We start from the raw sequence: 21,689 nt of genomic DNA on the forward strand, positions 1-21,689 counted from the left end.
TGAATGCTGCAGCAGGCAGCGTGTTGCTTGCACGTTCTTGCCTCCCCTTGCAGCCCCTTTTCCTCTGTCCTAGGCCGGTGGCTGCAGCCCTAGAGCTGTGCCCGTGTTGCTGTGTGAGGACATCTTGCCCGAGCCAGTGGGTGGAGTATTGTACCAGGCTGCATGGTAGGGCTCCAGTCTCCCCTCTCCCAACCATGCACCCCGGCAGGAGTGCCGAGTCTGGGGGGGTGGGGGGGGCAGGGCAAGCCCCTACTCCCTGACCCCATTTCCCTGGCAGGAACATGGCGGGGCGGGGGGCGGGAATGGGACTGCAGACAGAAGGGGTAGGGAGGGGGTCCCACTTGCTCTGGCCCAGGGCCCCACAAAACTGTAATCATCCTTTGAGTGCATCACACGGCGATTGGAAAAACGGTCTCCATACTGTTGCTTTTGCTGTTTAAACATAAACTAGAACAATAAGTGCACGTAGGAAGCCTCGGCCAGGAGCACCATGACTTTGAGGGGAAAACATTAAAAGCTAGCCTTATAGAGCCCTTATTTTCCCATCATCCTTTGCTTTCCTTGCACACCTTTCATTTGAGTATCTCAAAGCACTTTATAAACAAGGCCTGCCTGGAAAATAAATGTCAACTCCATTTTCAGAAGAGGAAATTGAAACAAACATGCAACACACCGGGCTGAACTAATAGCGAACACAAGATCCTGCTGCCCTGGTCTGACCACAGGCCCGCTTACCTTACGCTACAGATCAGAGGAGGGTTGAAATTGCTTTTTTCCCCTCTCTCTCTCTCTCTTGCCATGCTCAGATATTCTGGTCTAAGTTAATAGATGGGCCATCTTCGAGTTTGAGTCCTAAAGGGCTGGTCCATTTTATGTACAGAACTGCTCTGGGAAATAATCACAGTTAAAAATAAAACAGCCTTACTTTGTAACTAACAAATTAAATGAGTGAGAGAAGACAGTGGCTTAAAGAACAGCCCATTAGCCTTTTAGCTGATGTAGCTAATTGTGTAGGTCACTGAGCCTGGCCCGGTTCTGCTTCACTGGGGCATGTGTGATGCGGTTGGGTTTCAGAGGCAGTTCAGGTCCTTTTCTCCATGTCCCCAGCTCTGAAACACAAATGCTGCCACTCCCGGTCCTCCAGCATTCACCAGGGCTGGGGGCACCAATACAGTGAGAGGTGCTGGGGCAGCATGCAGACATTATGGGGATGGTGCCATCGAACATCCTAGAGAGCTACTGCCCTTTAGGGATGCCTGTTTATAAGGAAATTTGCTGGCATACAGCCCAAGTTGGACCCTACTTTCTGTTCATTTCCAATTCTCCAGGTCTTGCTGAATAGAGAGGGACCTTAAGTACATGCTTGACTGTAGCCGGGTGCTTAAGGGTATCGTGCCCCTGCAGCTGGCTGACATAAAACCCAGCTTGGGGCGACACACATGCGCTAGCTTTGATCAAGTGAATGTGCTAAAAACAGCAGAGTGGCCCTGGTGGCTTGGGCTAGCAGCTCAAGTGTGAGCCTGTCTGAGGTCCTAGGTAGGTGCTTTGGTGGCTTGCCCACATCACAACACTCCTGCTGCCATGGCCATGCTGCTGTCTTTAGTGCACTAGCTCAATTAAAGCTAACGTGGGTACATCTACCTGAGCTGAGGGAATCACATCTCCCAGCTGCAGTGCAGATGTATCCCAACTGATTTGCTGCATCGGGATGGACTTAAGCCTGTATTTAAATGCTTTATTAATCTGGTGCCATCCTGTCTGTCGTCAAACCATTTGGACACAACCAACAGCCAAAAACCAGTTACTTAACAAGTAAAACTTTTATTAAATAAATTTCAGATTCTTTCAACCAGAGCGAGGAGTTTGACATTAAGACATAGCTTGAATCTCACCTGCAACACCGGATCGGTCACATTGGTAACTGTGAGGGAAGAAACTGATCTTAGACACTTAGTTCAAACCAGCTCAACCTAAAATTTCCAAAGTCCTTTTTTTTTTTTTTCCGTTTTGTTGTTTGTTGGTAATTTTTTTTGTTCAAAATTTGATTAAAGTTCAAACTTCATGAAATCACTTGTAGCAGAAATAAAGAACATCGTACAAATCACGTACATAATAGATGTTAAGTATAAAAATGGTATTTACAATCAGTAAACATGGACGATAGAAACGCACAAGCTTTCAACACTTCATCCTTTCTCTCATGTGCTCTCAGAATCAGACAGCGCGGGTTGGTGAAGAGCCACAAACGTACCTTCTTAAAGAGCATGGGGAACTTCGGCACATGGGAATCTGGAGAATGACGACAGATTATAAAGGTCCCAAGAGAAACTTAGTCCTCAGAGCTCTCCTCTAAAACTGCTACATCGGTCTTTCCCCACCAACCCTCTGCTGATGTTGTTTAAACACACGCAGACACACACAAACACACGCAGACACGCACAGGAATGTTCTTCGCACATTATCAAACTCTGGAATAGTTGTTCAGAAGTTGTTTTTTTCTTTTGCTTAAACTTATTTTGGTAGAACCTTAAAGGGACTGTTTCAAGTTGTTAAATGGATGCTGCTTGTCCGTACGATCCCTACTTTAGGGGAGCTCCAATTAACCAAACTCGGACCTGGGTTCTGTGCTTAAGTGTATCTATATCTATATCTATATCTATCTATATATGCTGCATACTGTATAATTTGTCCTTGGATGGTGGTGGGGGGGAATGCTGAAAAAAACAAAACAACCTCTTTTACAATGTTATCCTCCGTGCATTTGCTCTGAAAAGCCTTGCGGAGGGGCTAAGAGGTCATCAACTGGAGTAAACATCATCGCCAATGGAATGTTTGGTTTGGAAATGCTAACGCTTGATAAACAGCTCTATGTTCTAGCCGGAACGTGGAGGCCATTTCAGGCTTCCATCTCTCTGCTGTAGGATTACAGCGCTCGCCTTTGATAGGTTGGGAAAATTCCCTGTTGCCATGGAGAACGATGAAAGTCAAGGGTTCTTTGCTGAGCACGGGGAAGGTCTGCTGTTGCCGGAGATGAAGGGTAAAGGTAGCTTATTTCCCATTCCAGGAGTGCTCAAGACGGGCTTCAGAGCCAAATTCCAGTGGCCTGGTCTGCAGAAGCCCTCTAAGGAGTAAGACTGAGAGCTCTCAATATCCTTAACCAAGCTGGTGCTAAGGTTGATGGGTGAGTGAATCTTGAGTTGGCCTTGCCCCATTCCTGGAGGTATATAGTTCGCTCTCTCCTCACCGCTTGCTAATACCAAGTGGAGAGAGGATCTCCCCGTGGCCACATTCTCTGACAGTGTCCAGGCCCTTGTGCAGTCCCCGTAGAGGAGGCGCTGTCCCAGCAGTAACCCTAACCCCTCTGGAGGTGAGGAGGAGGGAGTCTCTGAATGGAAAAGTTTGGTCCTGTGATTTACGTTAAAAAAAAATAGAGACTGTATATATATATATATTATATATATATTTATATTTATATATGAAAGGGTGAAAGCCAAAATCCCGTGAGTTGCTGTGGTGACCTAGAGACGCAACAATTGTGTTTTCTTGGTCCACGGCACTCCACGCCTATCCCGAGCAGAAGGCAGCCTGGTCCCCAGGAGTGTCTACTTCTCTGGCCCCTTCCTCCCCCAGTAATGGTGGTGGCGGCAGCAGCTGGGCCGATGTCAAGCCTTCCAAAGTGTCTCTTCTCTTCGGAGCATCATGTTTTCGGGGTAGGGGGCGGGGTGGGACGGAAAGGGGCGGTGTCAAAAGAGTTCTTAAATTTACTGGCCTCTCCTGAAATCAGTTTGAAGCAGAAATTCTTCTTCCTCTGGACGGTTCCTTTGCCTGCATGAAAAGAGGGTGGGAGGTTAGGAGGCGCTAGGTTAACACCAAGGCTTCTCGTTGCCCTTGCTCAAATGTATCCTTCCTCTCCATTGGAGGAACGTGACCCCATGTTATTAGGGGTCAGCTGCAGATCTCCCCACCCCTCCAGCCTTCCCTCAGCTCAGCGCCCTCTGAAGGCACTGAACCCAACACCACTGGATCCCTGTGAAGGGACAGCTTCATTAGCTGAAAGGCTGTACCGGACTCATAAGCCTTCATACATGGTCTAGACCCACACTGAGGGAGTACGGCTGACGCCGGGCTGAGAACCGGTTTGGCTGCCAGCATAGACAGGGCTCCATTGCCTTCAGTCCTGTGGCAGCACGAAGTGCCCGGAACATGCTCTGTGATGGGGGTTAAACCGATCGCCCCAACCTAGTAGACACATATGGCTCGAGTGTTGGAGAGGGACAGCCCCGCATGGTGCAGTAACACTAGTGCAAGTGGACGCCTCTGTGCTGGCAGCCGAAGCAATTACCAAACCCAGTATGAGAGGACGGCCAGGCGTGAGTGGTGGCTGACGTCCATCATCCGCTAATCATGTCCCTGCTGAAGCTGCGGCGTCCCTCGAGTTCCTACTGCAGCGTCCCAGGGGAGAAGGGTTTCTCACATGGGAACGGCTGCAAAAACCAGCATTCGCTGGGTCCCTGATGCCAAGCAAACTCCACAGCGCTCCAAACCCTCCCACCGGGGCCCTAGCTAGCAAAACCCCTCCATCCTAGGGTAGCCAAAAGAGAAAAACAAGCTGTCACCACAGACGTTCAAACCACGTCCAAACTAAACAGCAGAAATGGTGCTTCACCCCAGCTCCCTGTTCCTAACCCAGTGTATTGCCCCAGTGTCCACAGAAAGCAGAGATGGATGATTTAGTTGGGGATTGGTCCTGCTTTGAGCAGGGGGTTGGACTAGATGACCTCCTGAGGTCCCTTCCAACCCTGATATTCTATGATTCTGTGAAGCTCTTTGTCTTGCTGGCTGTATTAGGACATAAGAACCCTTGGTCCCGTCTACTCCACACAGCTGGATTGTTCCCTTCAGTCAATGCTTCAGGCCATTTTTAAATGACCCAAGTGTTGTGGCTTCCACCACTTACCTGGGGAGACTGTGCCGTAGTCTAAGCCCATGTCACGCGCACCACCTGAAAACAATCTCTCGGGGTTCATACCCAGCTCTATGGCAGGGCAGTCAGGATGAACTGGGGCTGCCGAACAACTGAGAGCTGGTTCACATGCTTCTGGCACCGATCTCTCAGCAGCAGAATCACAGGGCCGCGGTGGAGGTGGACCTGGGTGGAGGAGCAGGAGCTGGGAGGTCTGATGCTTTACCTGTGCTGCAGCACTGACTCCTGGCTTCGAACGCTGTCAGTAGGGGTGGCTGGCGTCCTTGGGCCGTTTTAATTGAACCTTCAACCTCTTCATTCCAACCTGGAAGCCGTTCATGGCCTGGATGGCAGTCTGGGCACTGGACGGGTTGTCGAAGCTCACAAAACCTGCAGGACAAAGACCGGGGGGATGGAGAGTGTCGCAGTTTCCCACAGATCTAATGCCCCCGCGTCTGACCAGAACTGGTGGGGTGCGCTGGCCCAAATCCATCCACCCTAGGGTAGCCCGGCCAGTGGAAAACATCCCCCTTCCAGCTGCGCCTGGCTGAAAGGCTGCATCCCGGGCTACTAGATTTAGGCTCTGCCACAGTGATCGGCACCTTTGCGCGCTCCAGGCCTGACTGTTGAAATTCAGGCTATCTAGGAATGAGGCCGCATGCCTTGAGAAAAGGCTTCAGCTGGGGAAAAAGGCAGCAGCCTGCCTGGTGCGCACCCCGGGTTCCACTCTGCATGGGCTCCCCATTGACTACAGAGTCCAGGTCCAGGTTTCTGCCCTGCTAGTCCATAGGCTCAGCCTCTGCTGGCCGAGAGAAACCTCACACCCGGCAGCCATGATCCCCGAGTTCCACGGACGCTGCTGAGCAGAAGCAGGAGGCTGGTGAGGGCAGCAGACCCAACGGGCGCAGGAGCTGGGCCTAGACGGTGACATCTGCCCCCAGCAGAGAGGAGAGAAACCCCCAGATGTCACCATACGCCGAGCCACAGTCAGGGCGAGTCCCAGCCTCCCCGCCATAAATTCTGCGCACGCACAGCAGCAGAACGCCCCCCCGGCCCCGGCCAGTTCACACTCACACACAAACACCGATAAACATAGCGACCGAAACAAGCCCCTATAAACTAACCGTGCCCTGTCTCCTCTAGGCTGGTGTGCTGACATATTGCTGGGGGGGGCGGGGGGCATGTAAGTACCTACACTGATAGCATGGACACCCCCCCCCACATTGACTCCTTATAGATACACACCTGCACTCCCATATCACCTTGCATATACACAGACACATCCACAAGGCCATACACATATATCCCTTGGTGTGTACACACACACAGCCAGTCTATACACAGCCCCAGTCCGCATTGGCGTGCACACATGCACACACACACGTTGCTGAGCTACTCTCTCACACTTCCGCTGTGGCCTCCACTCCACCCAGAGCCAGGGGCAGAGACTTCGGGGGCCCCAAACGCCTCTGGATCACCACGTGCCGGGCCCCAGGGGAGTTCATCCCCTTCCCACCTTGTCCCCCAGGTGACTGCTGGCTCACCCAGCCTTGCCCCGCTCCGCCCCCCCAGCGCACCCTGTGGCTGCAGGAAAGGGGCTTGCTCACCAAAGCACTTGCTCTGGTTGGTGGCTCGGTCCATGAACACCTTGGAGGAGATAATGTTGCCAAAGGGCAGGAACATTTGCATCAGCTCGTTGTCTCCAAACTCCTGAGGAAGGTGGTAGATGAAGAGGTTGCAGCCTTCCGGACCTGCAGTCAGGGACGGGGAGGGGAGGACGGGACACACAAGTGTGCAAAGCCCCCGAGGAAAAGGGGAAAGAAACGGGCTCAGCTCAGAGAACAGCTTTGTAAGAGAACCTCTGATAGGCCACCTCCCCCTCCCAAACGTCCCTACAGCTCGGTTCTCACTGTCTGCTAAGCTCTGGATCAGAAGGGTGGGCGGGGGGGGGCGCTCAGAGGGCTGCCCCCACAGCCACAGTTTGAGAACTACTTATCCCAGCAGGGCCCTGGGAACAACATATGACTGCAGGATTGTGTAGAGCAACTTTAGGTATCACAGCCCCCGGTTCTCCCCAGTGACACTGGACAGTCCCCTTCAGTGATGTGCCAGAGCCTGGGCACTGATGGGTTTGTTCCATTTGCATGAACTTAGCACTGGTGGAAGCCGCTGGGTTGAGAGCCCTGGGGATTCATCGTCGCGGTCTGGACCTTGGATTTGAAGTCCCAGCTGAAAGATGACCACATGGTAAACCTCAAAGATTGCGCTGAATACACCCAGGGAAGGGCTGAGCCGGCACTGCCAACTCAGCCACTGGTCCCAGGCAGCCTACAGATTACAAACCTGCTGATTAAAGCCGTGAGCCAGGCCCTCGATGGAGCCTGCTGCACTGAGCAGGGATGGCCAAGGGAATCCACCAACGCTCCTCCCAGACCAGCCAGGAGGAGCCACTGCAGAGCGATGCCGGGGCTCTCCCCACATGCTGGGCCAGCTATGCATGCCAGTCTCAGGCATCAAACCTTGGCACGGCAGGGCAGACCACTAACTGTGCACCCAGTGCGGGGTGATAACGATATCCCCATCCCTTTCGGGTCACATGATTGCAAGTGACAGGATGAGAAACAAATCCCCAGGCTGGGGGCCCGGAAAGTCCAAGAAGTGCAGAGACTGCTTTGGGAGTCTTCTTTGGGGGTGTTCGATGACCGATGGAGTGCAAAGGGTTAAACTCCTCTTCCCTCTCTCTCCCCACTCATCAAGGACCTGATCCAGGCTTTCTGCTGACTTCCACAGGCTGTGGATCAGGCCCTGTGTGACTGGGGACGACCCCAGAAGGGGGCTTGTGCAACTGACATGGTTTGGCGGCACCAACGCTGCCAGCTTTGAAGCCAAGCCATGGCTCATGTGCTGGGCCTCTCCAGAGCACTGTGTGGTGCCTGTTCACCCTCCACGGGGGAGATCAGAGCCCACAAGGCTCAGCTCCCCCAAGGGAATCTCACGAGCGTCAGAGCATCAGCCCCCAGACCGGAGCTTCCCGTTCTCCCAAGTCCTCACCTTCTCGCTGCTGCTGCTGCAGGATGGGATGTGGCTGGGGGATGGTCTGGGCTATCGGGGTGATGGTCGTGGTCGGATACATGGCTGTGGTCAACGAGACGTAACAAACCAGTTATCCAACGGAACGTGAACACAAGGGAAGTCTAGGGGAGGGCCGTGAAAGGGGACAGGTACCTGCATACTGCTGAACCCCGGTAAAGGCTGGGTGCAAGGTCTCTGCCACCGAGGGGCTCTGAGCTGGAGCGAGGGAGAGAAAGAGAAAGGAATGAAAAGGGAATCCTGGGAGAGCTACATATGCGCTCCCTGACTCTGCCGCAAGCCCAAGGGACCCAGAGCTGCTGCCAGGAGCTATGAGAAACTCCTTGTTTGGGAAGCCAGGGAAGGTTACTAGTTCTGGCTCCCCGAGGTCTCTGGCTTGTGACGTGTGGCTAAGCCCGGACACAGAGAGGGTGAGAGAGAGAGACCTAGAACAAGCAGGGATGGGTAGCGGGGGGAGAGAGAACACATAACGGAACAAGAGCCACAGCATTTCATTGGGGAGATGGTGGAGTTGATCGGATCATCTGGCCGTACGAGCCAGGAAGATGGCAATCAAAGGTCCTCCCCTTCCACCGTACCTGGGTAGGGCACAAGGCCGTTGGCGTAAACTGTCTCCAAGGTGGGGTGGCTACTTGGGAAAGGCACCACCCCAGTGAACCCGTTTGTGATTGGCGCTACCAGCCCTGGAACTGCAGCTGTGCCCAGGAGAGGAGGTGAGTGTAACCCTGAGGGAAAAGGCAAACAAATCCCACATTAGCTTGGCCTCCACAACCCACCAATGACTCTGCACAGCGATTCATTATCCTCTTCCGGCTGGCACTGCTGCAAAGAAGCTCACAGCCCTAGAACCACCGGACCAGGAGAGACCTTGAGAGGTCTCCCAGTCCCCTGCTGGAGCCTCAGCTGCACTAGACAGGGCAGTGCCATGGGGAATAGGTACACAATGCCACAGGCCTAAATAGCATTGGTAGGGCACTGCTGTAAAGAAGCTCGCAGCCCTGGAGCTCTGCAAGCCAGGCATAGGCTACTGCTCTGTTGCCTAGCCCAATGGGGCACCGTTCTTGGTTGTTACCTAAACACTACGTGGGTAAATAATAATAATAGTAACTCTGCTCTACTCAGAGCTGAGTGTGATGGGCACCTACCTGAGGTTGGGGCAATAGGGGTGGCTGGTAGCCCGTTTAGACTGACCGCGCCGATCTGCTGGATATGGCATGGGGAAAAGGTGACGCCTGGACTCAGGTAGCTGCCATGAGACGTGGAGAGAACCGTTGTCTGCTGCTGCATCAGCTGTGAAATGAAGCAAAGAGATGTCCTTTCAGCCTTGGTGCCAGGGTCCTTGGTGCTAGTAAGTTACTCAGCCCCGGGCTCCAGGGCCAGACCCCGACCCGTTCACACAGCGCCCACATGCTAACCCCACCCCAGCTACTAACTCAGCCACAGGATCTGATAGGCAGGTTTCATCTCCCACCAGCCACGAGGGGGCGCCAGATTCCAACAATCCACCCCAAATTCTCGAGCTCAGAGGGTTGCTAAGGGTGGGAGCAGCCTGGCTGGCGAGGCCCTCCCTTGCGATGGGGCGAGGAGCAGCAAAGGGAGCACTGGCCATCCTTGCACCCCGGATACTCACCTGGGCGACGGCTCCTGCAGGGACAGCTCCAGGCCAGCAAGGCACCACAAACACAACCTCGCAGCCAAACCCCTCTGAGCTTCAACCCCAAATTGGCACCAGTGGATTTGTTCGTGGGTCTGATTCAACAGAGGAAGGAGCCGATTCCCTGCAGCTGGGCTGGGACGTGGCCGGACAAGCTCCTGGGAAGAGCCGCTCCGAAGAGGTTTATGTCAATGTCTGACCCAAACCCTGGCCTCGACTGAGCTCCCAAACTTCAGTCTCAGCCAGACCCAGCTCATAACAACGCCCCCATCACCGCCCCAGCCCATCTCTCTAGTACTGTAACAAATCCACGGCCTCCTGGGCCATTTCTGGGCTGCACACCATGACCCCTCATGGCAGCAGCAAGGCTAGAACTTGAGGATCCTCCTGTTCTGAAAACATGGGTTCCTAGAGTTTGAGCTAAAGGAGAATCACTGTTAGCAGTATGGGGTCAATGACACACAGTTGAAAAGCTCTGATTCTGTTCCACAAAGGGCAGCGGTACCGCATACATATTCGCCAGCTCATTACAAGAGAAGCCCACAGGCACTTCGATGCGTTGTGGCAACAGAACTGCCTCCACCCCATGCTCCTCCTCCCAACCTTGTCTTCTACTCATGAAGGGAGACCTTATAAATGAACCAGACAAGTTAGAGATACTAAAGGACTAGTAAGGCATTTCCTCCCAGCCCTCTCCCACCAGTGGACCAGTGCAAGACTGCTCTCTAGGAAGTATTCCTTAGTGTAGGGTCCAGTATGGTTTTCAATAGCTCAAAGGATGGGAATTCCACTAGGCAGCTCTGTGTGATCGCTCCCCTCACACCCTGCCCATTGCCAGGAGCTGGCTGTTATACATTGGTATTTTTCTCAGACACATGCAATCCCTTTTAGACTCCACACTAACACCACACAGTACTCGCTGGTGCTAAGATCACATCACAGACTTTGCCATACAAAATCAGAGCAATTTTGCCTCCAGAAGCAGCCTCCACCTGGTGCCTCAGAGGAAGGCAAACCGCCTTGCCCTGATAATGCACCTGGATAACTAGGCAGTGATGCACATTGGGGGAGGGGAGGGGGAGGAAGGGAAAATTCTTCCTGACCCCAGCGGCCTACAACCAGCATCTGTTGATGCTCTGAAGCATGAGATTTGATTACGTAGATCTTAGCGCAAATAGCTGCAAAAGTTATTAATGACCACCAAATTATCCAGCCCCTTTATAACCCTGTGATAGCAACGGACACCATCGTTTCGCACAGGCAAGAATGACAGTGAGTAAATTGTGTGACATTTGCAGGGAGGAAGACCTTTTTGTGACGATCCAAGGTGCCCAGGCTGGGTGCTAATGAGCCAGAGAGAACCCCAAGGTCTGTCTGTGTCCAGAAGCCTCAATAGAGAATCCCCTTATATGCACTCCCCTCCTGTCTCTTCTCAACTCTAATGGATACTGCATCAAATTAACTCACCCCTTAATAAGACTGAGCATATACAGGGCCTTTGCAACCAATGTGGCCCAGAGATCAGCAAACACAGGGGACCGAAGCAGTGAGTTCTAGAGTCAAGGGACTGGTAGCTCCTAGACAGATAAATCTAGCTTGGGCACTTCATCCAATCACTGCTGTTGAGTCAAAATAGGAGTTGGCAAAGTTGTGGCGTTAATGTCTCTTTATGGTGGCACGAGCAAGGCATGCTGGAGCAGTTTTCAGCTCAGCAGGGCAGCAGTGGGATGGGTGGGAGAATCATGGAATCACAGACATGTTGGGCTGGAAGGGACCTCGAGGGTCATCTAACCCAGCCCCTGTGCTCAGGTTGGACCAAGTAAACCTAGCTTTGTAGCTCCCATGAGATCTACGGAGGGTGGAAGGGGAATCAATAAAGTGTTTTGGCTTCTGGGCAGAAAATTCTCTTCCCTGAAGGTGCCTGCACCCCGCAGTGGGAGTCACATCACCCGTGTCGCTTATCCGTGCAGGGCGCAGTATTAGTGGGAAAGAGGGTGTCATTTGATTGCCACACCCTCCCACCCCAAAGGGAATGCCACAGGTGAGGAGAGCGAACTCCTGCACCATGGCTACCACCCCAGGACCTCTGTGCAGATCCCTTGACATGCTAATGGAAAGACCACCGAGCCGCTGTCTGGAACGCCACATGGACACTCCCTGGAAGAAGCTGCTTGTCTGCCTATGAGTCTGGGTTGTCACTATTCCCACACGTGTGGTTCTTCCAGTGGCTCCCACTTCTAAGCAAAGTAGGGATAAGCCTTGTGGTTACTGGACTGGGAGACCTCCTAGGCCAGGCAAGTCAGGGTTGGGAGTGTCGTGGCTATCTCAGTAGGTAGAACAAGAGAGGGTATCAAACCAATACCCCAGGTTGGTGCTATGTGGCGCTGCTGTCTTTGGGAGGCGATGTTAAGCCAAAGTCTTAACCACTCATGGTCCTTACGCAGGGTCACAACTGTTTTCCTTCTCTGCCCTATGTAGGGGATTCCCATCCCCATTGTTCTAACCCGTCTGATCGCTTCGGCCCAGAGACCCAGCGAGTCACAAGCTGGCAACAGACTGCCAGCGTATTATGGAGCAAACAGATCAAAAGAGGTTCCCTTGGGATCATGCAGTGCCCCCATCACTTGCCGCACTGATACATTCTAATAACGGCGTCCACTTGGCCAGGGGCAGCTGCAAGTGTCAAGTCTTCCACATCAGGGCTGCCCTGGAAAAACCTGTAGCCATTCCAGAGATCAGCCGAGCTCTAACTCAGCACAAGCCCTGCCACTTGAGGCTGCCCACTGGATTAACATTCGGAATACTTCTACAAGGACCCTGCTAGCAAATCCCTCCCCACTACCACCCCTTCCGCATACGATGCGGGGTGCTTCAAAGGGTGACCACTGCAGAGACTCGCGACACCCTGATGCAGTGAGGGCGAGAACAGGCCAGGACCCAAACCTCCAGAGAGAGGAAAAGCCAAAGATCAGGACAAGCCTAAGGTCCAAGGCAAGCAGCAATCCAAGATTAAAGGCCCAGGGCTGGGCCACAGTCAAAGAGAAGAGAAAGGGGAAGGATGAGTGTAAAGCCAAAGGGAAGGAAAGCAGGCCAAGCCAAGAGTCAAGGAGGAAAAGGCCAGGAATGAAGTCAAGGAGAAGGAGTGGGAGGCAGGGCCAGTCAAGAGTGAAAGAGAAGATGAAGGCCAAGACTAAAGTCAAAGACCTCTCACACCATGACCTCCCTCCACCCCCGCCCCTGCCTGCCCCACAGCCTAACACACAAACCAGAAACTAGCATGGACAAAAGCCGCACTGCGCCAATGCTGGCCCCTTGGCTAGGATCTTGTTACAGCTAAACTAGAACAAGGGTGGCCAGTAGTTGGATGTGGGAGCTTGAAGCAAACTCTAGGGTGCTGGAGAAGGCGATGCTGGTAGCTCAGGACAAGGCACTGTCCCGTCCAGGTCCTTACTGAACCCGTGTCCCAGCAGCAGGGTGCTGGTGAGAGGAGGAGGAGTCGTCATTTGAATGGCACGTAACACCAAGGTCGTTATAGGTCCTGCAATCGTTTTCCATGAGAATCGTCCATGAGCCAATCCTGGCCAAGGCCCAGCTCACTCACGTGCTGGCTCCCTGAACTCCCCACTGCAGATCCAGTTTGACACGGATGGTGTTCTTCCTCGCATCCTGCCCCGCCTCCTTGGGCGCCCCATTCAACGGCTGCCGTATTCCCGGGCACAGGTGGCTGCGTTTGGGGGAGGGGGAGGAGTGAGTCCCACGCGGGTACAATTTGGGATCCTTTGACATGAGATCCACGTAAACGACTGACATCAATTGGGGTTAGGTCTAGGCAGCTTTTCCTCCCTCCAAACTCAGACAGTGTTCTTCCCTCGTGTGCATGGCAGGGAGGGATCCATGGGTCAAAGGAGACTGAATGAAGGTTGCACCTAAGTCCAAAGTGAAAGGGGCACCCGTGGGTACAAACTCTCTCACTCCGCTCCCAAGTGGGCAGTCAGAAGGATGACTCTACCCTGGGATTCAGGAGGCCTGGGTTAAATTTTTTGCTCCAGCGTAGCCTTGAGCAAGTCACGGAGGGGACATCTACACTGCAGTAGAAGACCTGGGTCAGCTGACTCAGGCTCATGGGACTCGGGCTGCAGGGCAGGGTGGACATTTGGGCTTGGATTTGAAACCCCACGGGGGGGCTGGGTTCCAGAGCCCAGGCTCCAACCTAAGACCAAACATCTGCACTGCAATTTGTAGTCCGGCAGCCCAAACTCCACAAGCCTCAGTCAATTGTGCCGGGCTCTGAGACGTGGCGCTGTGGGTTTTTTATGACAGTGGAGACATATGTAGTCTCTCTGGGCCTTTCTATCTTACATGAGGTGGTCAGCTGACCTGAAGATGAAAATAACCAACCAGAGTTGGATGCTTCACAGGAAGGTAGGATTTGCATCATCAGATGGGACCATTGGTCCCTCAGGCTTCAAATCCTGCCTCTGAGAATGGCCCAGATCCCACTGAAAATAACAGTACCGCCATCACGCAGCTCTTGGACAACAGCCTTTTGCTCTGGTAGCCCTGGTCTGCAGCCAAAGACCTGAGACCCCGTACAGTATTAGGTCTTGAGTCTGAAAACATCCACTCAATGTGCAGTGGCAATCACAAAAGCGAACAGCATGCTGGGAATCATTAAGAAAGATATAGACAGTAGGACAAAAAATATCATGTTGCCTCTATATAAATCAATGGTACACCCACATCTTGAATTCTGCATGCAGATGTGGTCGTCCCATCTCAAAAAAGAGGTATTGGAATTGGAAAAGGTTCAGAAAAGGACAACAAAAATTATTAGGGGTATAGAACGGCTTCTGTATGAGGAGAGATTAATAAGACTGGGACTTTTCAGCTTGGAAAAGAGACGGCTCAGGGGAGATATGATTGAGGTCTATAAAATCATGACTGGTGTAGAGAAAGTAGATGAGGAAGTGTTGTTTACTACTTCTCATAACACAAGAACTAGGGGTCACTAAATGAAATTAATAGGCAGCAGGTTTAAAACAAACAAAAGGAAGTATTTCTTCACCCAATGCACAGTCAACCTGTGGAACTCCTTGCCAGAGGATGTTGTGAAGGCCAAGACCATAACAGGGTTCAAAAAAGAACTAGATAAGTTCATGGAGGATAGGTCCATCAATGACTATTAGCCAGGATGGGCAGGAATGGTGTCCCTAGCCTCTGTTTGCCAGAAGCTGGGAATGAGAGACAGGGGATGGATTACTTGATGATTATCTGTTCTGTTCATTCCCTCTGGGGCACCTGGCCCTGGCCACTGTTGGAAGACAGGATACTGGGCTAGACTGACCCTTCGTCTGACCCCGTAGGGCTGTTCTTATGTTCTTATGAGTCTATCCCAGGCACAACCAGCAAGGAGAGAAATATAGCAGAGCCAGGTATGTGCTCCTCAATCTGAGGACTCTCCTAGTCATGTTAGGCCACGTGATCACGCCAGCAAAGAGAGAAACACTCCAGATCCAACTGTGTTGGACTAGATGCTAGGATTTTCCTGAGCACTGCAGCAAAAGCTAAGAGAGAAACCCGCGAAGACCCGGATTGCTAGGACTCACAATGCACTGGGGCACAATCATTCCCAAGGGCTAAGAGAGCAATACACCCAACCCAGGGACACTACCGGATACTAGAGAAATACATCACAACTCGAAGACTGCATATCCAGGGGACAAGTCCCAGGCATCCAAACAGCCCCGCAAACCTAGGGAATGTCTACACTGCAACCCCGGGGTGTGATTGCAGCTTGAGCTGACTTCTCCAGGATAAGATTTAATCTAGCTAGGCTGGGTCCCGGAGCAGTGAAGCGACAGCACGCCCGTCAGCGCGGGGTAGCCTGGAACTGCAGCATAGACAGACCCTACGAGAGAACTACACCAGGGCACGCTTGGACTGTCTCTCAGGACTCCCAGACACTTCAACCGGTCCACTAGCTGCAGCCAGCACCGTACCGAAGCAACACGTCTCCGCTCAGAAATGAGACCAGACCTCTCCCGGGGGCCCGTCGGCCAACCAGTCACACCCACTAGGAGAAACGCACCAGGGCTGGATTGTGTGTCTCTCTCAGGCCCTGCAGCACACCTAGCACGACAGGCTAGGAAGGGAACCCAGGAGACCACAGCTGACCGCTCCGGGAGCTGGTTGGTCTCCGCCAGCCCTGGTCTCCGTCGTGTCACGCCACGGCGATAGGGCCCCGCGATACTCACAGCCTGCGCGTACGCGCTGTATGGGCTGAACGGCAAGGTGAGAGACGGAGTGAAAATCCCCAGCTGCCCCACCATTTGCTGCATCCGACGTAGAGTCCTCTCCTTATCGGTGTCAGCAAACTTCACGACTAGACTGGAGGAGGCACCCTAGGCACAGAGAGAGGAGACAGAGAGAGAGACAGAGACAGAGAGAGAGAGAAGAGCACAGCAGTGAGGGCATCGGGCGGCGTTGGCGGGAGAGGCAGGACAGAGCGGAAGAGAGGAGGAGTGTCAGCAGAGCAGCAAATGTCAGAGTGAAAGGCTCAGGCTGAGATCTGAACCCAAGAGCTAGGGGGAGCCCTGCCCAGACACACAAGCTGGTGGACACAGCTACAGACATGCACACAAGAAAACACAGTGGCTGCAGGAGGGGTGTACAAGGGCGCCCAGCTGCAGGTGCAGCGCTGAGCATCCGGCTGTCCTCACACCTACACGACACACGGCCGCAGGCACTGGCAGTGAGGTGACAGGAAGGCACCGGTACAGCACTGACGTACAAGGCACATACACACAACTGTGTATGCAGGCAAGTAAGTGACACATGCATCCTAGAATAGCAATGCAAAGTCCCACAATACCCGGGGTGACACGGAGAGAGAATGCACAACTTTACGGCAGCCATCGCTCCGGCACTCAGGACAGATGTTGCTTCCCACCCCCAAGCATGTACAAAGCATGTACACCCATGCACACCACACCCCAGAATACTCACAGTCACACCCACTCTGGACACAATCGCACACTCCTTTCTACACCCCTCCCCCCACCCCCGGGTGACGGAAAGGCAGACAACAGGGCAAGCACACCGCCATATGTAGAGGTAGGTAGATACAGATGTACTCTGTCCCCGGGCACCCCTAATCACACCAACCCCAAACCAATCACAGATACACAATTGCAAACTCTAACATCCGGGTAACGAGGCGGCACATCGGGTCACACACAGCCACATGCCTATAGGAGCCCAAATACACACACACGCCCTGCCCTGTCTGCTCACAGTCAGACCTACCGCGGCAAACACGCACCACGACCGCCACCCCTGCCTAAGATAGTCAGGATGACGGGATGCACTGGGCACACACAACTGAACGTGTAGGCAGAGCAGTAACACACACTCCCATGCAGTCCCAGCCACACAGGACACAACACACGCACGTGCTTGTTGCTCTGCTGCGCGGTGATGGGGGTTCCCAGCCACAGATGGATGGGGAGTGGTCACTTGAACAGAGATGGGGAGCAGGGGGTGTGACGGGTACCTTGGACTCATACTCACAGGCATCGTCTGGCTGCCGTGCAGTGCGTGGATTGCTGCTTGAGCCTCTGTGTGAGACGAGAACTTTACAAAGGCACAGCCTGGAGAGGGACAGAGAGCAAGGGAGACTGCAGGTGAGAGCAAACCCGCGAGGGAGGCCGGGAGCCAGGCGCCACCTGCGTACTGGGGAGCGGGCCCGAGGCTGGATCTGAACAGTCCCAGAATCTGAGATCCGGATCCTGCTGCTCAGGCTGATCCCTACAAAGCATTCCAGGGCCAGGGCCAGGAGGACAGATGGAAGCAGGCAGGATGGCTTGGCAGGTGCTCCAGCTGATTCAGGCAGACAGCTGGGCACATCAATGTCTGCCGACCCCGGGACTCGCCTCAAGCCATGTTCCCCCTCTCCAAAGCAGGCCTCTCCTCCTGCCTGCCACCCTCCGTCTTTGGCAGGGAAACAGCCCTGACATACAGACCCGCCCAGCTCAGGGGTTGAGTTGGGCACACCCCAGCGCGCAGAGACAGCAGGGCAGAGTCCTACCTGTGGAGCAGGCATGACAGACAGAGGAGGCTCGCACCTTTACTGTTGCCATCAGGTCCCCGGAGCACGGTACATTCGTCAATGACCCCAAATGGTTCAAAGAGCCGGAGCACGTCATCCTCAGACTGCTGCTTATTTAACATCCCCACAAACAGCTTCCTGTCCCCTAGGGGCAAACACAGAAACATCAACCTTCTGTGAGTCTCGCGGCTCCGAGGACAAGGACACGGGGCATCTGGCCTTGGGCATGTACCACACGGGCAGGTAAGTTACTTTCTTTGGGCCACAATTCATCCCGGACATCAATCCAATGAGGTTCCTGTTACACCAAGCAGGGATCCAGTCCCCTAAGGGTTAATAACTCTTTGCGTTTCCTTAGCTCCTTCCATCGGAGGATCTCAAAGCACACTGCGGATGTTAAAGAGTGAAACCTCACAGGCCCACCCCCTGCAAGGTACGAATTATCCTCCCCACATGACAGGTGAGGAAACATGATTTGCCCAGCGGGTCTATGGCAGAGGTAGGGAATGGAACCCAGGAGCCCTGACTTCTAGTTTCCTGGCTCTCACGATGAGGGAGGGACTAGCTGTAGCTCCCAGCCCACACAGACTTTAACCACTAGACCCCTCTCCTGCATCTTGAGACAGAAAAAGAACCCAGGTGTCCTGGCTCCCAGTCTCCCGCACTCTAGAAATGTTGCCAAAGGGTTGGCACTCATGCCAGGAAGATGGCGGGGGCAGAGGGAGTATGAAGATCCGCTCCCCTCCCTCCCTCCCACTGTCCACAGGGCATGGCTTGAGAGCTTAGCACACTCTGGCCCAGGGCGGATGAAAGGCACATGGCTACATTCACGTTAGGCAGCTAGTCGCTTTAGATTATTTAATTGTAAGGGAAAAGCTCAATTCAAGTTTACTCTGGGAGAGTGTATGTGGACGTGGGGGGAGCAGAAGTGATGACAACAACGGGGTGCCTTCTTCCTGCTCCCACCCCGCCCTACTCCCTTCTCCATCACCCCCCACAAAACGGCCCCCGATCCGGCCCGAAGTCCAGGCGCCGATGTTAACGTCTTACAGCCGGGTGTCATTAGGCCGGCGAGAAACATGGCATCTGGTTGCGTTGGCAGCGTGGAGCTCTGGTCTCTGGATCACACCAGCTGGTTACTCACAGGGCCTGACCCCAGAGATGATCCTGACCCCCATCCCGCAGAGGGGTCGTGTCACCGAAACGGCTAAATACGGCCCCTGGAACATGCATAGGAGAAACACCCCGCAGGGAATGACTGTGTCAGGATGAGGTTTAGGAGGAGCAGCGAGGGAGGGTTCCTTATTGTTAGTGACAGGATCAGAGGGGCTGGCTTCAAACCAAACCAATTGAATGTGACGTGTGTCAGGGAAAATAGCGAGGAGGCTGCTATCTGCTTGAGAGTGCAGTGACCTGAAAAACAACGGGTCTGCAAGCTACAATAGCACAGGGGGGCAAGGGTGGGGGAGGCTTTCACGCTGTGGGCAGCACCCACCGGCTTAGAAAGTGGCTCCCCATCTAGGTAACCCAGTGCTCTGTTCCCCCCCACCACACACTCATGCGCACACATGGGGACACGTGAGGGGAGGGCCCACACGTGCCGGCACACACTTACACAAGAGCGCATTGGGAGACACATGCGCACACCCATAAATAATGGACGTGACCACACACAGGCTCATGCATGCCCGGCAACATGCGTCGCACGGTGACTCCGCGGATGCTCTCAGAGCCACGTTTCCAGAGAGAGAGACGTGCAGACAGATACGCACTCCTGCCGTACGGAGACAGATGTACAGCTGTGGGCACACAAATGCATTCACTCACACAAACACACAGGTCTCATTCAACGTCAAGGTATTTTCATGGGACAAGCTGCCCTCTGATCAACTTGATTGAAAGGGTTAAAAGTCACGGGTCTGGCTCTTGATTTGCAACAGGGTGGATGACCAGAGAAGACATTCAACATTGGTGAGGCCTCATCTGGAGTACTGTGTCCAGTTTTGGGCCCCACACTACAAGAAGGATGTGGATAAATTGGAGAGAGTCCAGCGAAGGGCAACAAAAATGATTAGGGGTCTAGAACACATGACTTATGAGGAGAGGCTGAGGGAGCTGGGATTGTTTAGCCTGCAGAAGAGAAGAATGAGGGGGGATTTGATAGCTGCTTTCAACTACCTGAAAGGGGGTTCCAAAGAGGATGGCTCTAGACTGTTTTCAATGGTAGCAGATGACAGAACGAGGAGTAATGGTCTCAAGTTGCAGTGGGGGAGGTTTAGATTGGATATTAGGAAAAACTTTTTCACTAAGAGGGTGGTGAAACACTGGAATGCGTTACCTAGGGAGGTGGTAGAATCTCCTTCCTTAGAGGTTTTTAAGGTCAGGCTTGACAAAGCCCTGGCTGGGATGATTTAACTGGGAATTGGTCCTGCTTCGAGCAGGGGGTTGGACTAGATGACCTTCAGGGGTCCCTTCCAACCCTGATATTCTATGATTCTATGATTCTAAGACAGCCCCATTTTTTTTAAGACAAAGGTTCCTGACTAATGCTGTTTGCAACGCTCCAGCTTCTTAGATCTGCACGGAGTTTTAAACATTTCCATTTGCTTGTCACCGTTTTACCCTCCTCTCTGCCCTTGGACAATGAAAATAAATGGGACAGTTTCACTTTGGAGTGGCTAGTCAAGTTCATCTTATTGTGAGTATTTATTATTTGTATCACAGCAACTCCTAGCAACCCTAGTCCAGAATCAGGACCCCATGGTGCAAGGTGCTGTACAGCCAACTAAGAAGGAAGACAGCCCCTGCCCCAGACAGCTCACAAGCTAGGTGCTAGTCAGGAAGCAACAGGTGGACAAAACAAACAAGTGGGGTGTTGAGGATGAGGTAATAAAATGAACAGAGTTTAACAAACAATGGAAATGTTCAGGGTCTCATGCACGTGTATTAACGCTGCAGTGTCCAGGTTGCAAACACTGCAGGGCAGATCTTCTTTAAAAACACATCCGTGCTGGATCGACCGGGGGAAAATATCAGGGAAATATTTCTATTGATCTGAGACACTATAAAAAGTCTGGGTGTAAAACACCTAAACTTTGAGACAAAATTGACCTGCTGGAATCCCTTTCAATACATTCCTCAGACACCCAGTACAGCAGACTACTGACCAGTCCCAATTCCTGCCCACCAAGCTATGCTTCGTGCCCAGAGATGGTCAGAATGGGATGGGGCAGCAACTGGGGAGGAGATTTATATATTTTTTTTAAATGTGTTAGGTTCATAGATTCCCAGGCCAGAAGGGACCATTGTGATCATCTAGTCTGACACCCCCCGCCCCTCTCCCCCCCGTATAACACGTCCCCCAATACTTCCTGTTGAACGAGAGCAGATCTTCCAGAAAAACATCCAATTGTGATTTAAAAATTGCCGGCGAAGGAGAATTGGGTTGGGATTTGCTTTTGCAAGATGATTGGCCGTTTGGAACTGAATCTAATTTTATCCAAAGTGGGATTCTGTTTGTCCAGGGAGCGGGGAACGAATGGGGAAGGGGAGTGAGGATTTCAGATAAACTGTTCCCTTTTGGGCCTGTCCCATATTTCAATACAAATGCCTGTTGGTTGCAATTGTCCCAGCGAGAATGATCCTGGGCAAAGCGATATTCCTTTGGAACCATGAGGCACTAACTAGCGTTGGACGTGTGTCAAAAGGGAACACCATCAACTTGAAAGCGGTCAGTTTTAAAAATCAATTGCAAGTCGTTTCAGGTTCTCCACCAGCCCCTTGAGCCCCCTGGATATTTTGTTATGTTTTCACTATCACAATTTCCTGTTGTTTTCTTTAAATAAATGTTCCTCTTTCTCTTGTCACTGCAGAAA

The 21,689-nt window shown here is 52.9% G+C and overlaps 1 protein-coding gene across 3 annotated transcripts in view; it reads right to left on the minus strand.

Annotated features, from left to right (window-relative positions):
• Nucleotides 1-1,801: 1,801 nt before the first annotated feature.
• CELF5 (CUGBP Elav-like family member 5) overlaps nucleotides 1,802-21,689 on the minus strand; it is a 59,351-nt gene continuing 39,463 nt past the window's right edge. For 2 of the 3 annotated variants that reach the window (XM_084614267.1, XM_084614266.1), the window contains exons 4-13: nucleotides 17,831-17,959; nucleotides 17,277-17,356; nucleotides 15,962-16,108; nucleotides 9,199-9,343; nucleotides 8,632-8,778; nucleotides 8,189-8,251; nucleotides 8,015-8,098; nucleotides 6,571-6,714; nucleotides 5,190-5,353; nucleotides 1,802-3,825 (exon numbers count right to left, since the gene is read on the minus strand). In XM_084614267.1, coding sequence (XP_084470393.1) covers nucleotides 5,226-5,353; nucleotides 6,571-6,714; nucleotides 8,015-8,098; nucleotides 8,189-8,251; nucleotides 8,632-8,778; nucleotides 9,199-9,343; nucleotides 15,962-16,108; nucleotides 17,277-17,356; nucleotides 17,831-17,959 — 1,067 coding nt within the window. In that variant the 3' untranslated portion in view covers nucleotides 1,802-3,825; nucleotides 5,190-5,225. The remainder of the gene's footprint in view (nucleotides 3,826-5,189; nucleotides 5,354-6,570; nucleotides 6,715-8,014; nucleotides 8,099-8,188; nucleotides 8,252-8,631; nucleotides 8,779-9,198; nucleotides 9,344-15,961; nucleotides 16,109-17,276; nucleotides 17,357-17,830; nucleotides 17,960-21,689) is intronic. The other variant, XM_084614268.1, reaches the window with a different exon arrangement.

Source organism: Lepidochelys olivacea (genome assembly GCF_965140295.1).
Source record: "Lepidochelys olivacea isolate rLepOli2 genome assembly, chromosome: 25".
Lineage (NCBI taxonomy): Eukaryota > Metazoa > Chordata > Testudines > Cheloniidae > Lepidochelys > Lepidochelys olivacea.